At 34.6% G+C, this 16,235-nt stretch overlaps 1 protein-coding gene and 1 pseudogene across 4 annotated transcripts; both read right to left on the bottom strand.

The window, feature by feature from the left end:
* Window positions 1-3,221: 3,221 nt before the first annotated feature.
* LOC146930007 (putative disease resistance protein RGA1) lies at window positions 3,222-7,423 on the bottom strand (annotated as a pseudogene). Its single transcript, XR_015006248.1, has 2 exons — window positions 4,184-7,423; window positions 3,222-3,461 (listed from the first exon to the last, which is right to left on the bottom strand). The product of XR_015006248.1 is annotated as a putative disease resistance protein RGA1 (transcript).
* A 2,336-nt stretch (window positions 7,424-9,759) lies between these two features.
* LOC146930006 (uncharacterized) lies at window positions 9,760-14,959 on the bottom strand. 3 transcript variants are annotated; one of them, XM_085701675.1, is made up of 10 exons: window positions 14,729-14,959; window positions 12,474-12,643; window positions 12,217-12,321; window positions 11,960-12,016; window positions 11,734-11,814; window positions 11,449-11,483; window positions 10,734-10,823; window positions 10,472-10,631; window positions 10,007-10,119; window positions 9,760-9,837 (listed from the first exon to the last, which is right to left on the bottom strand). In XM_085701675.1, the coding sequence occupies exons 1-9, from the start codon at window positions 14,946-14,948 to the stop codon at window positions 10,015-10,017; spliced, it is 1,023 nt and encodes a 340-aa protein (XP_085557801.1). In that variant the 5' UTR covers window positions 14,949-14,959; the 3' UTR covers window positions 9,760-9,837; window positions 10,007-10,014. The 3 variants fall into 3 exon arrangements, with proteins under 3 accessions (XP_085557801.1, XP_085557799.1, XP_085557802.1); XM_085701673.1 differs by having other exon boundaries at window positions 9,760-10,119; XM_085701676.1 differs by lacking the exons at window positions 9,760-9,837; window positions 10,007-10,119 and adding an exon at window positions 10,233-10,274.
* Between the last annotated feature and the right edge of the window lie 1,276 nt (window positions 14,960-16,235).

Below are 16,235 nucleotides of genomic sequence, written 5' to 3'. Positions count from 1 at the left end.
CTAGGACCAGATAGGAAGAGGAGTAGACATGTTTTTCTCGGATCTTTGATCGTTGCACGGTTAAGTGTTACACAACAGACCAAGGCTCTAGATACCAATTGAAGGTGAGAAAAACACAAGAAGGGGGGTTGAATTGTGTTTTGAAAAATTCTTCGTTTCTCCTAAAGCGAACACACCGATCGAAGCTAGGTGAGACGGCTTCGAAGTGATAATCGAATCTAAATGCGGCGGAATAAAACGAGAGAGAGAGAGAAGAAGAACGACACAAAGCAATTATACCGGTTCCTTCCACAATCCGGAAGTAGTCCGGTCCCCCTTGCACTTCCAAGGAGATTTCACTATGAGTAATATCTCGATTACAAATGCTCAAGAACACAAGCAAGAGACTTCCAATTCTCAAGCACACAAGCAAGAGACTTCCTTTGCTCAAGAACACAATCAAGAGACTTCTGCTCAAGCACAACCGCAAGAGACTTCCTAACTAAACAAAATTACACGAAAATTGTTTAAGGTTGAACACTTGATATACAATCGAGGTGCTCACAATACAAATCGAGATACGTACTCAATGGACTTAAGAATTTCTAAGATATGACTTTGAGACACGAAATTCTAAGTGAATGCGTAACAATTTCAGCAGAGGTTTGGTACTTATGAAAATCTTGTGAGTCTTTTTGTTCAGCGTTCTTGCATTACCAAATCTCTAGGTCTTCACTCCTTTATATAGAGGTGTGAAAGAGACGTTGTGAAATTGCCAAAGACACCAAAGAGTCGTTGTTGAAGCTTGATCTTTCACCAATGATCTTTTGCTCGATTTGGTTGTTGTCCTACGAAGAACCAATTTGAAATCCATTCCTTATCCAAAGGAACATATATGCAGGCGAGACCGTATTCGGAGCCGTTTTCTTGTCTTGTAGCGTGGACACAAAACGAGAGTGGTGGAGAACGTGGTTGTACAATTCGTACAAAGTACAATGTCAACGCTTTCGTCCAAATTGCAAGCACAAGCCTTCAAACACCTTTGAAATGACCGTTGCAATGTTCCACTAATTTTCTCGCTATGTTTTCGAATCCAATAGACAGCTTTTGCAATGTAGATCCTTCAATCTTTGAATGTTTTGCAAATCCGGTTGATCTTCGGCTTACGGTGAAATGACTTCGATGAGGCGGCTTCGATGATGCGGCTTCGATGAAGCAACTTCTGCGGCTTCGATGGTGCGGCTTCGATGATGTGGCTTCGGACCTCTTGTCTTCGAAGCACTATTCTTCAGGAGGAGCTTTACTTCGGGAGCGGTATTTCTTCGGGAGCGACTTGACTTCGGGAGCGCTTTGCCTTCGTAATCATCTAAGCTTCATTTCCTTTGCTCTTTATTTGCTCATTCGTAGAACCAATGATGATGTAACTTTATAATTATGGTCCCGTACACTTGAACAAATATTAGCTAGTCCAATTTACAATTTTTAATACCTTGTTATCATCAAAACTCTTTAAGGTTCATTGTTAAACACATTTTGTTCCAACAATCTCCCCTTTTTGATGATGACAAACAAAAGTATTTAAAATTGATCAATTGTTGTTAATCTAATTAACAAGTTGACTTTGGGGTTACGAGGTTTGTAAGCTCAAAGTCCGAGGTTTGTAAGCTCAAACTCCCCCGAGTCCGATAGTCTTTAAGGTGAGGTTTGTAAGCTCCCCTAAGTTCTATCCGAGTTAATTAAATTCATTTTTCGCACAATAAAAATATCGAGCTTTAACAAATTGAATCATTGAAAGAATTAACTTATAGATAAGAAGAATGGTTCAATTAATTTTACTTGAATTTTGATACTCTTTCGTTCGTTCATAGCTTATACCAATAGGGTAAAAAAAATGATAGAAGTTTTTCAAAAATTTCAAATGCCATTAATAGGGCTCGAGCCTTTAAATACTCGTCACATATACTCCCCCTTTTGTCATTATCAAAAAATAATAAAAAAAACATAAAAGACAAAAAGATTTGAGAAAAAAAAAACTCAAACAGGAGAGAGTATACAAGAAATTAATTAATTCAATCGTATCAAAATATATGAGCATGAATATCCAATTATCGAAGCAACCTAAGCGGTCGAAGCAAGCATTCGAAGCATAAAAATAAAACAAGATGGTTTCGAAGCAAGGACTAAGAATTTTAAAACAAACAACAAACAAAAATAACACAAAGTTGTGCAACTAAGGGTTGGTTTGTTGTTGTTTCTTCATCTCCTCCATTTCTTCAGTTTTCTTTTTGCAACAGCTTCTTCACAAAATCATCTATTTTGACATTTTCACATAATTCATCATTTCTCATGCATATTAATCATCAATTCAATCCTAATCCAACATGTTATCATGAACATAAGTCATTTGCAAGCTAACAAGTCATATTTCAACATTTCACCAAAGTTCGTCTATAAATTCCAAAGTTAATCCATTTTGACATTTTTTTTCTCACAAAAGTCAAGTTTCAAGGTCATATTAATCCTACTTGGTTATTCCAAGTTCATTGTTACGGAAGACAAGTCATAATCTCATCATTTCGTTCATTAAAACCAAGTTTCGAAAATTCCAAGTTCATGTGCATTTTTCATTTAATTGATAGATTGATTCGTCTTGTTTTAACACTCCTAATCTCCAAGTAGGATCGAGGAAGTCAATGCGTTATCATTTAATTGATAGATTGATTCGTCTTGTTTTAACACTCCCAATCTCCACAAAGAACAATGAAGAGAGCTTTCTCATCAATGAAAATTCTCAAGACAAAACAAAGAAATAAAATGATAGATGATTTTCTTGCAAATAGCTTGGTTATTTACATTGAAAAGGACATTGCAAGTCGGTTTAGGTCAAATGCAATTATGGATGAATTTGAGTCTTTGAAGGGTTGCCGAGTTCAATTTCCATATATAACTACTATTCGTTTTTATTTCTTTTGTTGTAGCTTTTTTGGTACAATTCGCTATTCTATTGTGGCTTTTTTGGTACAATATGTTGTTACCGTATTTTTGGTATAATCTGTTCTTGTTTAATTAAAGTGTATATTTTATTAAGAACATTTTATATAAGTTATAGGTATTGTGAGTTTTCTTTTCCTGCCTAGTTAGATAGGTTTAAGAAAAAAATTCTTTAAATGTGGCCACCTCATTAAAATATTGCTAGCTTTACCGCCGATAGCATGCATTCTAAATCGAGTTTCGGTTGCATATTAAATCTCAAATTACAACATATTGCATATTAAATATCGAATTACAAACTTTAGCACACAACTTTAAATCTCAAATTACAAACCAAATAGTTCACTTAAAATGATACAAAATAAATTCTAAATATAAATTATAATGATAGTTCACTAAAATCACTAGATAGTCCAATTAAATGATTTGATAAACAAACTAAATTTCAACTTCAACGTCTTCATTGACTTGCATCACCATTTCACCATCCTAAAATGAAACAAACACAGTTAGAATGTAGAATATTGAATTTATTTCCATTTTGAATAGATCAAATTAATTAACCTTATTTTCATCATTCATCTTTCGAAGCCTCGGAATGTTAAGCTTGGACTAAGAGTAATCTTTGGTTGGATCTCAAAATATTGGGTTGAAACGTAAGCGTGAGACTTGTGTGAGAATAGATATTAATACAAGGCTTGTTCTTTTTTCTACCTTGTTCATTTCTCTCGCACTTTATTTTTTTTACAAAAATACCCATTTAGTTTTTGGATTCTATAATCATAAATGAGTTTTCCGCCTGTTTTGGGGTGAAAAATGAGTTTTTCACTAATTCGGATTATAGAATCCGAACACTCCAAAAACTAGGTGTGTGTTCCTTGTTTTTTCTTTCCGGATTATAAAATTCGAACACCCACAAAACACCCTTCTTGTAACATATATATAGCCAGTTTAAGAACCATACTAACCACTCTAACAATTCTAACCCCATCCTCGTGGTTTTTGGTCATTGTTAGTTTTTCCTACCATGTTCTAATCGAAAATCCGATTTTTGAGCTATTTGGTGGGATTACTCCGAAAAAATATACAATTATTCTTAGACAGCAAAATACAAACATACAAAATAAATCATGCATGCCTAGTAAAAAAACAAGTCTTATAAACAATTTATTATTACTGAAAAGAAAAAGAAAAATACAAGCTTTTTAATCCTTCAAATCTTGATCGGGATATCTATAAATCCCTTTTAATATTGAATTCTCTTGAGTCAAACTTCAACCTTCACTTGTTTGATGTGTGATATCTTGTCCCAATCATGTCCGAATAGAGGATGGTATCTCATAAATAATTCAGGACAACCTTTAATTAATAAATTTTCAAGGTTTGGAAGGCAATGTGTGTCTTGAGGAAGCGAAAGCAATTTCGGACAATTTAGAATAACAAGTCTATTGAGACAAACAAGAGTTGATAACCACTCAGGAAGCTCATCAAGATTTTCACAGTCAACAATTTGCAAGGTGAGTAATGTGTCGGCACATCCTTGCAACCATTTAGGAATACTCACAAGTTGTGGCAAAGATACAAGTTTTAGCATCTTCAGCTTTAACTTCGGGATATCGTTATCTAATTGCAATTTCAACTTATGGCAATTACCAATCGATAAATACTCTAAGTTGGGAAGAACATGAAGTGTCATAGACTGTAGATTCCCACAAGAAGAAATACTCAACCACTTTAGATTAGAAAGTTGTATCCCTTCAAGCACCAAGGTCTTCAGATTGTCACAATCTCGGACAGCTAATAATTCTAAAGATGTCAACTTTGCAATCTCTTTGTCTGGAAAATTAAATTGCTTTGTAGTTATAGTTAGCTGTCGTAGGCTGATCAAATTTCCTATTCCATTGGGTAATGTTTGAAGGTTTATGCAACCATGGAGATACAAAGTTCGCAGATTCTGGAGTTTGCACACTGAATTAGGGAGGCTCTTCAATTCTTTATTATTCAGAAGATTGAGATACCTTAAAAATTTTAATTTTCCAATAGAGGAGGGTAAACTCTCATGTGTAGAATCAGTTAACTGTAAAACCCGCAAGAATTTGCACCTTGATGCCAAAATGTTCAAGAAAGCTTCGTCGTTGGCTCCCTTAGGAAATATGATAGTTCTTAGACCAGTAGGAATTTGTGTTTGGCCAAGCAAATCATTTTCAATAAATGACAGATGAAGAACATTCTCTGATATATTTTCATTATGAGATTTCAACAATTGAAACTCATCTTTTGCAACATACAATGCAAGATCGTGCACTAAATCATGCAAGTTAAAGAAACAACCACCACCACCAAAGTCTTCAAAATCTTGAAGGAATGATCTTGACCAAAGCTCATGCAGAAACTGAATGCTAATATCTACCAAGGTGTTACCTCTGTTTGGTTGTGGAAGAAAACCAAGTGCCTCCCATAACACATGAACATGAAAACTATTAAATAGAAAGTCCTTTTCAAAGAGGGAGAAGCAAGCAAAACATCTTTTTAAATAAGAAGGTAATTGATCATAACTTAATTTGATAGCAGGCAAAATGTCATCTTCTTTTTGTGGTAAATCCCAAATTTCACTGTCCTTGATAAACTTCCACTCTTCTACATCAACTTTTAAGAATAGAGAACTCCCCAATGTTCTAAGGGCCAAAGGAAGCCCTCCACATTTTTGTACAATTTCTTTCCCAATCTCCACCAATTCTGGATATTTTTTCTCTTCTCCCTCTTTAAAAGCCCATTTCACAAATACCGACAACGAATCCTTTCTCGAGAGACCTTTCAAAATGTATGATGTATTGGTGCCCATCATTTCGGCAATTGAGTGGCTACGTGTAGTCACTAAGACTTTACTTCCTTCAGCACCTACTTGTATTAAATTCCTCAACTCAACCCATTTGACACGATCCTGGTTCCATACATCGTCCAAGACAAGCAAGAATTTTTACCAGCAATCTCATTTCTCAGATGATTTTGTAGCTGCTCCAAATCAAGGTTTCTAAACTTCTCTTGGTGAATTGGGTTAGGAGCAACAGAACCACTAACACTAGCTGAATTGAGGATTTTAACAAGCAGATTTGCAAGTTCAAAATCATCAGAGACACACACCCACATCTTCAATGGAAAAGTCTCATCTAAACTCTTATCATTAAACACTGCCTTTGCAAGTGTAGTTTTTCCTAATCCTCCAATTCCAACAATAGGAATAACAGAGAGACTATTACTATCACCACTATCTTGCAATAACAGATCAATGATTTTTTGTTTATCATGTTCTCTTCCTATCACATCAGAATCACTCACATATGAATGTGTCAATTCATGCCTTTTTACAACACGATTGTCGCTATCATTGATTTGAAGGCCAAACTTATGCCTATCAGCAGCAACCTTATCAAATCTCTCTTTGATATGTTTGATTTGATGTGCCATTTTAAGGCGATAAACAAGGGGATTAGAATTTGAGAAGAAACATTTTACCTTCCTTCTGATGCTACCTGAAGTGTTGATGATTTGCTTTCGTAAGGCCTCACATTCGAAATCATCGATTACATCTTCGGCATCGTTGAAGACCCGCTTAATCTGTTTCAGCCATTCACGTAGCTCATGGGTCTGCCATTGCTTTTGTTCAGCGTCCAACAACACTGCTTTGATGAGTGAGACAGTGTTTTTGATTTCTTGAAGATCATCATAGACACCGAACACTCGAGAAGCTTTTTCTACAGCAACGGATGCAAGTTTTCCAATGAATGACTCTGCCACGCCGAAGAGGAGGGATTCTGCCATGTTGATTGGCTTTGGAAGCAATCAGGTAAAGCACTTTGGTGGAAAAAGGTGGAAGAAGATAAGATCAAGGAAAAATCGAACTAATACAGTGTGCAATCAATGATTAGCAAATGGAGAAAACCCGATCCGCCGCTCCTTAAGGCAAATAGTGATGCTAGTCTTCGAGATCCAGGGTGGTGGGGTTTAGGAGCAATTATCAGAAACGAAGAAGGCTTAGTTTTCAGCAACTTGGAAGGTCGAAGGTTTTGACAACTCTGAAACAGCTGAGGCCTTTGGTATCATGAACACTATGCAACTTGCTTTAGACTGTGGATTTCGAAATGTTATTTTTGAAGCTGACTATTAGAGAATAAAGAGTGTTCCTTGTGGCTCAAGTAACAGCATCCTTCTTAATATCCTTCTCTTTATTCTCTAATACTGACAATGAAAAGATTATTCGGATGCTACGACAGGAAGATAGGAATCATAGAACTTATCTTGGTGATATCATACCTACTGATATGGTTCACAAGATGCTAGATCTGAAAACTAGATTTGAGCTGACACAGAAGTAGCAATAGAATAGCACATAGCCTGGCCGATTTGGCTCATTCTGAGCCCAATAAGGTGTGGCTCGAAGATGTACCCCCTAGTATTGTTACTTTGTACTACAATGAGACTTTGAATTAATAATATTCAATCTTTTTTTTTCAAAAAAAGAAAAAAATGATTAGCAATCATACCAAGTGTGTGTTATGTTAATATGTTTGGTTCTTCTGTGATAATAATTGTTTTAGTTAAAAATGAATTGTGTTGATTAATATTGTTTAAATTGTGTTTATATACGTCAACTTAAAAGTAATTTTTATTGATTAATATTGTTTAAATAATATGGTTCAAAATTGCTTTTGTATGTTTGATGACCTAAATAGATTTTATATGTAACTTTTGCATAAATTTGACAGCAAAGCATTCCAATAATATAAACAAATTATTATGAGGACAATTAAAGGTGATAGGGAAAAGATAGTGTCGGACCAATATATTTCAGAATCAATTACATTATTGCTTTATGCTTTTTGTGGAATCAATTTTAGATAGCATAATCGCTTGCTTACATTATTGCTTTATGCTTTTTGTGGAATCAATTTTATTGATTTATGCTTTTTGTGGAATCAATTTTAGATAGCATAATCGCTTTAACTTTGAGCAACCCAAACAATTTTCAATTACATTATTGCTTTATGCTTTTTGTGGAATCAATTTTAGATAGCATAATCGCTTTAACTTTGAGCAACCCAAAAAGGCATGAATAAATCACATTTTACAATGGGAATTTACTTTTAAGTTTTAGCTCACATGGATGTAAATTCAAAAATACAGTAACTTTGGTTATGCAGTGGCCAAAATTGACTTTTAACTTAGAAACACATGTGGTACACATAATGTAAAGGAGAAAATCTTTGAGCAAAGATCAGCAAGGGCATTAAGATGTCAATCCAAATGACCATTTACGAAATCAACCCAACATCCCTCATAAAGCATAAAGGATGCAGAAGCTGAGGCACTTAAAGAACCAATGTCAAAGATTATATCACAATTTCACTCATCTTTAGGTCAATCAGATGCTTGTGTGATTTAACCTTGGAGGAAGTATTCTACCTATGCTATTCCTTGAAATGCCTCAAGATTAATGGTGATGTTGATACTGGTCCCTAAAATGATGAAGAGTTGTAGCGTAACTTCAAGTCCAAGAAAGATGCATTCCCTTGAATTTTGAGATGATTTATTTGCAGAGACATCTATAAAAATATATGAAGAGCTTGTTAAGGAAGATATTAAGAAGAAGTGTAACAAAAAATTTATGACAGAAGTTTTGCCAGTTTGGAATGGATGTACTCAGAATAATCCTCTACTGTCATTAAAGAACTTAGATCAAGGGGTAAAAGTGCAAAATTTATGTCCCATGGCCTCATCTCAAAGTGTTGTAATTGAGGGATATTTGAATTTTGTATAATTGGATTCATATGTTTTTGAAGGGGATTATGTGCTCATGTAGACTGAAACTTAAAGGCATTTTTTTCCCTTCCATTTTGCCTGGTGGAAACTAGAGGGTGTTGTTCTATAAACAATTATCCTTTTCTTACATTTAGTTGGCACCACATCTTTCTGAGTTTGAAGTTGTTGCTTGTATGTCACGTTTCTAAACTGTCGATGTGAGCAATTTGGTTTGATCAGGATTCTGCAATCTGGATACTGACAGATTCACACATAGTTTGTGATGTTAACTTCCATTTGCATTGATCAGACTTTTTTGGTTCTTGTAGGATATATAGTATGGTGTATCTAGTGGATTGTTTTAATGGATTAACATGAAAAATTGTCTTCTGGGGAGTTATTCTAAAATCTAATTGCAGGCATTGGGAGTTTGTAATATTGTTTATTGCAAAATTGTTTCTTGTAGGATATGTATTCGTTATAAATTTAGCTTGTATTGGAAGTTTGTAAATTATTGTTATCTAGTGTTTGTTGGAGGAGTATGTATCTTAGTTTCTAATCAAGATCAAGGTTCTGAACAAATACTTATGACATGCAAGTCGCCTCTTTTTGTTGAAAAAATTCCATAATTAATAAGACTGATGATGGTTTATCAATTATCATTGACACATGGTTCTGCAATGATATCAATTATTTTCTCCCTCACACCTCATGATTACATTTAAGTAACATTTCCCCAGAGTAAAAGAAACAATTTTGTCACACTACATTGGATGACTTCTCATGATCACATGATTGTCGAACCAATAACACGGTGCCTTAAATAAGTGTACAACAACGGCCAAGTAGAATAATTACATACTTACATTTACATCTCAGTACTACTCCAACATCATAATTAGTGACCACATGCATACTACAAAGACAATTTTTATAGGCAAATGTTAATAGTTAGTTTGTTAGAGTGAAAAATTGTTGGCAACAAAGATCGAATTTTGAACTTTCTTAATACTCATTTAAAGTTCTAACTCATACCATGTCCTTAAACAAATTTTTTTTTATATCATTTCAAATTATCTTCCATTATTTCAATATACACATACTATGACATTTTTTGGTACAAGATAAATGTAAGTAGTGCTTAGTTCCGGATGCAGCTGGTCATTTCCAATATTTGAGGATGTAGGGAATAAAAGTGTGATCTGCTGAACATGGCAAAATAAATATTTCAGCCACTTCAGCCTTCCTTCAGAATTCTTCTGGAAATTCAAAGCCCAAGTCTTTATTGTCTCTATAAACTTGCACAAGAGCAGCAGCTTTGTAGACAAACATCCCAAACATGGCTGGCACAAGCTGAGGGAGAACGAAACAGTTATCAAAATGACCAACATGTTAAACGATAGTTGAATAGTAAATCGCTCTCAAGAAAGGGATTTGAACTGCATGAAGTTATACATTCGTGCATTTATGCAGTCAAAACATCATTGGTCATTGATCAAAATCGGAAGCTGCAGAAAACATGCAAATTTTGATTTTCTTTTGTAAATCTATAATACCAAAACTTGAAATATGGATCGTTTGATCTTGATCCAACAGCTACCAAGGTCCTGACTACATTAATGGACAGATTTCAGACTGCATGCAATCTAAATCCCTCAAGAAAATGAGGTTTTTGATACACATGTTTGATGTTTCCAAGGTTTACCTGAAAATCCAACAAGTCGTTGATAAAATACTGATGGGACACAGCCCAAAGTCCATAAATTGCTGCAGGGACCACAAGCCTTGGAGATGAAAGTGCTATACCGCTACCCCTGATTGTTTTCTCGAAAGAATCACTAAGGTCTTCACTTCTTATACCAATTCTGCTTATAAAATATTTTTTGACCAAAACAAGGGATAAGCGAATGTTAACAACAAAACGCTAACTGGCTCAACTAAAACAAATTCAAAGTTTTCGGCCGTACTTCTTTGACTTCTTTTTCATGAATATTTGAGGAACAGTTTCACTGGATATGTTGTCTGCATGTTGATACAAGAGCTGAAGGTACAAGCAACTGCATTGAAAATAGTATATCAGTGAAGTACCAAAATAAGCAACGAAGATTGACAGCTACATATTTCACTTTCATTTGACCCACAGAGAGCAATTGTCATGAACAAATATTAAGTTAACTCTCCTGATTAAAATAGTATATTTCGAATGCTAATTAGCTTGTTTTAATCCACACATGTAGTACTGGTTTAAAATAGGGATATCCAACCATTTAAAATTCAATAGGCTTCTCAGATTCAAAAAAACTGTTTCTAAAATTTGAGCGAACAGAACAATAAACTTAATATTTAATTGATATGCACTGACAGTGTAAATAATTTAATCATAAAACTGTTTTTTATACACGAGGTTGTCTCCGACTTGAACCCGTGACCTTTCGATCACATGACAACAACTTTACCGTTGCGCCAAGGCTCCCCTATTTGACTTTAATCATATTTACTTGAAAGTCATACAAATGCTAGTTTGTGATCGGTTGACAGTGCAAAACATTTACACTTACAGTACATCAAAAGTACTCTCATAAACTTATCTGAAGTGATGTTTGGAAAATTTGATACTTTTAAGCCAAGCATAAATCTAGTTAAATTCAAGAAGATGGAATATAGTAAAATGTAATAACAAACCTGAAAAGGACCCCAATCGCATAACTTATAGCAGCCTGAAAATATGGGCATTAAAATCAGTGCGCTACAAACTTTTTACACACTTAGACAGCATGCGAAGATGTGCATATTTTTGTTATAAGACGAAGGAAATAATTTGCAACTTACACCATGATGGTGAAAGTTAAACTATTATGAAGAAAGAACATAATTGAGCGGTAAGAAGCATTGAATTGATCTAGTTATGAATTATAATAGCGAGTTGACAAGACTAGAAAAACAAAGGTATACAAATGTAAAGTTTACCTGTACGGAAAAAACTATCAAGCAATATCCGCTACAACCCAATCCAATACCCACAGAGAGAAGTAGTAATTCTTTCTTGAGCTAAAATTTAAAAAAAATAAAAAAAAAAATCAGCAGGTTAAACCATATCAGAACAATAGTTACTGATCAAAACATACATGCCCTGAGGTAAGTGTTACTGACTTTAGCAAATAAAGAACATACTGAGTCAAGAGAGGTATCATACAGATTGGTATTTGAGCGCGTTCAGTTTCTTGAGTCTTGCTCTGTTGTCTAGGATTGTCTGTTGATATATGAAGTGAAGCATCAAACATTATAAAATGATTGAATTATTATTTACTTACCAGTAAAGAAGGAAAATTTGAAAATTATTTGAAAAAGTATATTAATTTCACATCTAGTTTCCAACTTTTTGTTAAGGGATAATGGCATATGCAAGAAAATCATTGTACACCAAATCCAAACAAAAAACAAAAACCAGACCTTTGCAGTCATCTTCCTGTTTACTGGTGCAGAATTGTCGCCTAATAACCACTCTTGGGTACTTGAAAGTTTCAAAAAACCGCCATCACTGTTAGTCTCTACGATCTACAAGTATTAGAAGAATGACATGAAACTGAATTGCCTGATCAAAGAAACCAGACAAAGAATTCGCAACTGGATCGGTACAAGGCATAGAATGTCCAAAACTCACACGCTCAATACTATAAAATTGAATCAGAATAGTTTGAAATTCGCACCTGTTCTATTTGTTGAGCATTGTTGTCGTCATTGAGCTTACTAACATCATAATCACCAGAATTTCTGAAATCCATTCGCCATATTAAATCACAAGTTCTTGATACAAAATCACCGTTTAATTCTCTATCCTTCAAAAATGTTTGCAAGACATCCTTATCTACATCACTCACTAAAATTATGGATTTCAACCAATTAGCTCTCAGCAGAAACAGAATGCCAATGACATGAAAACATAGGTTACCATGTCAATGATTAAGTATAATTTTTTTAGGTGCACAAAGGATAGGATAGAAATAATGGTGGCAGAACATTTACTTCAAGAAACTAACATTGAATTACTTGCCAAACTCTACAACTGATGAATAGTGGACAAAGCTCCAGCACCGTCCCAACAAATTTGTAGGCACGAAGCAAATGTTAATGCAAGGCTTTAAGTTAAATCTAATGAAGTTTAACCTTACTATGAAAAATAAGAAAAAACCATTAAAGTTATAATATGAAGCCTACAGAGTGTGTTGCTAGCACTCCTCTAATTAAAATTAAGAGCTTTAACCATTAGACCAGAGGCCCTTTTTTAACATAAGCTGTTATGTCCTATATATGTATATTAAACTGAAAATAAAATATTGGCGGGCCTAAAACCCTTGCTTCACTAGCTCAAAGGTTGGATCGGCCCTGCAATGCTATCGGGTGCTAAAATTCAACTTTCATTTATGCCACCTCATGCAAAAGCCTTGCTTTTGGGGGCTTGAGGTGAGGATAATGCTCATGCTCAGCTACCTTGATTACTCGGTCAAAGAGACGCTGATACCACATCGCGGCCAGTTCTCCCAAAAGATTAAGCCGTTAAGCGAAAGAAAGTTCATGAATAGTTTTACATCTAACAGTATTTTCAAAAGAAAGAAAAGAAGGCCCTAGAATAAAAAAGAAAGTAGTGATTAGAAGGCAGTGTTGTTGATGGCGGAAGGCTAACAAGCCGCTATACAAACACGCTATTGCAGCCTATGGCACCGCCATGGCAGGAATCCCTTCACAAATTGGCTATGGGAGTTGTCAAAAAAATCTACCACATCATTCCACCTTGGCAGCGCCATGACTGCCATTTAACGACATTGTAAGAATGTCACACCTGATTAGCTTTTAATATTAAGGGCTAGGGAGAAAATTGAAACCCAAATATGAATTCTACAATATAACAACTTATTTTAATGGAATCATAGTTACAGTAACAAATAAAACAGAACTGAAATTATCTACAGTATGCAATATAAGCAAGGAGGCCATTAAATTCCCGATCAAATAACAGAAGCCTGTTCTTGACAACAGTTATTTAGGAGAACCCTTGAGTTGAATATATCAACAACTATGAAGCACAAACACTCCTCGGACTAGTTTGTGTCCCGGTGTCAGACACGTGTCCGACACATATAACTACACCGAATTATGTGATTTTCTCAAATTATTAGCGGTGTCGGAGTGTCGTGTCCGTGTCATGTCATCGGTATCCGTGTCCGTGTCCGTATCCGTATCCGTGCTTCATAGTCAACAAGGTATTCATCCAAGAAAACTAAGACTTCAAACTTCTCTTCTTTCTAATCCAATGCTCTGGTTATCTAAACTCTAAAAATTACACATATACTTTTTTTGAACCAAAAAATCAAACATATACTTAAAAAATTAATAAGGGGGTTAAGGCAATTTCATACATAATCAAATCATAATGTTAGTCTTTTAAACAAATTTTTTAACTAATCGCATCACATCCCCATATTCTCAGGTGATCATGCTAGTCAGCAAAGATCAAGATTAAAAAAACCAAAAACAAAATATTATAAAAATGTGATATATGATAAAACATTATGGCATTATTTGACTCATGTAGCCGACCCAACTTACTGGAATAAGACATGGTTATTGCAGTTGTTCAATTAATTTGTCCACAGAGAAAATATAATGCTCTCTAAGTTAACAAACAGTGATATGTTATATATATACAAATATGTCAAATTCCGAACTGAATATTGTATCTCTGAAGCAGAAGGAACTACTCATCGGAGTTCGACAAATAATGACACCAACACATATAATTATATTCTATCTTCTCAAATTATTATCGGTGTCTAAGTATCAAAGGTTTCTGAGTATGTGCTTCATAAGATACATCATCATATCTTAAATTGCTAACTTTAAAATAAAAATGACCAAATTAATGTTATAGCAGCAAAATAAGAGAGAAATGAAGAAAGATGGTAACCTGTAGTAGCAGCAGCAGCAGCAGCAGCAGTACGAGAAGCTCTTAGTGATGAAACAAAGGGGGTGTAAGTAGAAAAAGCGGTTGGGAAAGGAGAAAATGAAGGGGTTTTGGAGAATTGAAAGGTGCAAGAATTGGAGACAAATCTAATGCTATCCATGGCGGCACAGCATAGATAGATGGATAGAACTAGAACGGGAACCTTTACGGTGAGATTTCCCATGATGGGAAAATGCCCTTTTTACTGCCAGCTGGCAGTTTGTTCCGGTTGAGTTATTTTACTTTTTTTTTTATGTTTTAAAATGTGAAAACATATTTTAATTGATTATATGTCTGCAACATTGAATTAGATAAATACACCTCCACTTTCACTGAAAAGTAATCGCCCCCTACCCATCTTCTCAATTTAAGATCCTTCCAAAAATGTCATCTTTGTTTAAAGGTCAATCTCCAAACTGCCATTGTTGAGCATTCTTTGAGCTGGGTTTTTTTGTTTCTCTCCAAATCTAGAATTATACCAATGAAGTGAGGGCATGACATTTCTCTATCATTTATATATCGCTGGTAATTTTTTCACCTAAAAATCTCGTCGGAATATGGCTCTTGGTCTCACCTTTAATTCCTTGCTGTCAATGACTCTTCTGGACCCATTAATTGCCATAATTGAAGAAGAAATGAAGAAGACATTAATATTAAGTTGTCAATTTAATATCTCAATAATCTGGGTTTTTTTGGGACAGATTAATCTGGGTTTCACTGAATGAAATTCAATTGAAAAAGGCAGCTTCTTTAAAAAAAAAAATGCAGGGCTGCGATAACAATAATAAATTAACTTTTTTAGAAAGAAGAAGGAAAAAAATACAGAAGTGAATATGAGTGGTATTAATCTGCAAATTTCATTAACATTTCAATTGAATTTTTTAAATCCATTATACTTTTGAAGGAACTATTTTCCCGGTGTACAAAATGGCAACCCTTCCATGTTCTCTTCATCCAGCAGTAGTGAAAGAGTTACTATTTTTTGCAAGAAATGAAAGAACCACTAACATGGTTAAATTTAAAACCCCCACACATGAATCCTCACAGCCAAAATCTTACAAAGAAACAACCTTTGATTGATTTAAGGAAACCCCCATTTGTTTTTCCCCTGAATTTTGAAAGAAGGCTATTGCGATGGTGATTCTAATTGTGTGTTGATGAGTTTTAGAGCGACTATTAGCATGTTGCTGGAAGAAGAAGAAGAAGCAGCGGCAGCAAGGTTTGGTCATGTCAATTAAAATAAAACAATAAATAAAACAAATGCATAATTGTTTTTTAATAGTTTGGTGGGGTCAGCTTTTTTGTTACACAATAACCAACAAAAAGTTTCACACCATTACCAGGTAACAGATCTGGGCCATCCACATAAAAAATTATTAAATCAATGGCTATAATTAAACTTTCCCATCATGGGAAAAAACTTTCCTTTCCCATGCTAAATCCCACCAACCTTTACCCCCTCACCCTACTC

Source organism: Medicago sativa, chromosome 4, assembly GCF_051527215.1.
Source record: "Medicago sativa cultivar Bolivia chromosome 4, Bolivia_mono, whole genome shotgun sequence".
NCBI classification, from domain to species: Eukaryota; Viridiplantae; Streptophyta; class Magnoliopsida; order Fabales; family Fabaceae; genus Medicago; species Medicago sativa.
Note: the sequence above shows the minus strand (reverse complement) of the source record. Positions and strands in the feature narration are given on the sequence as shown.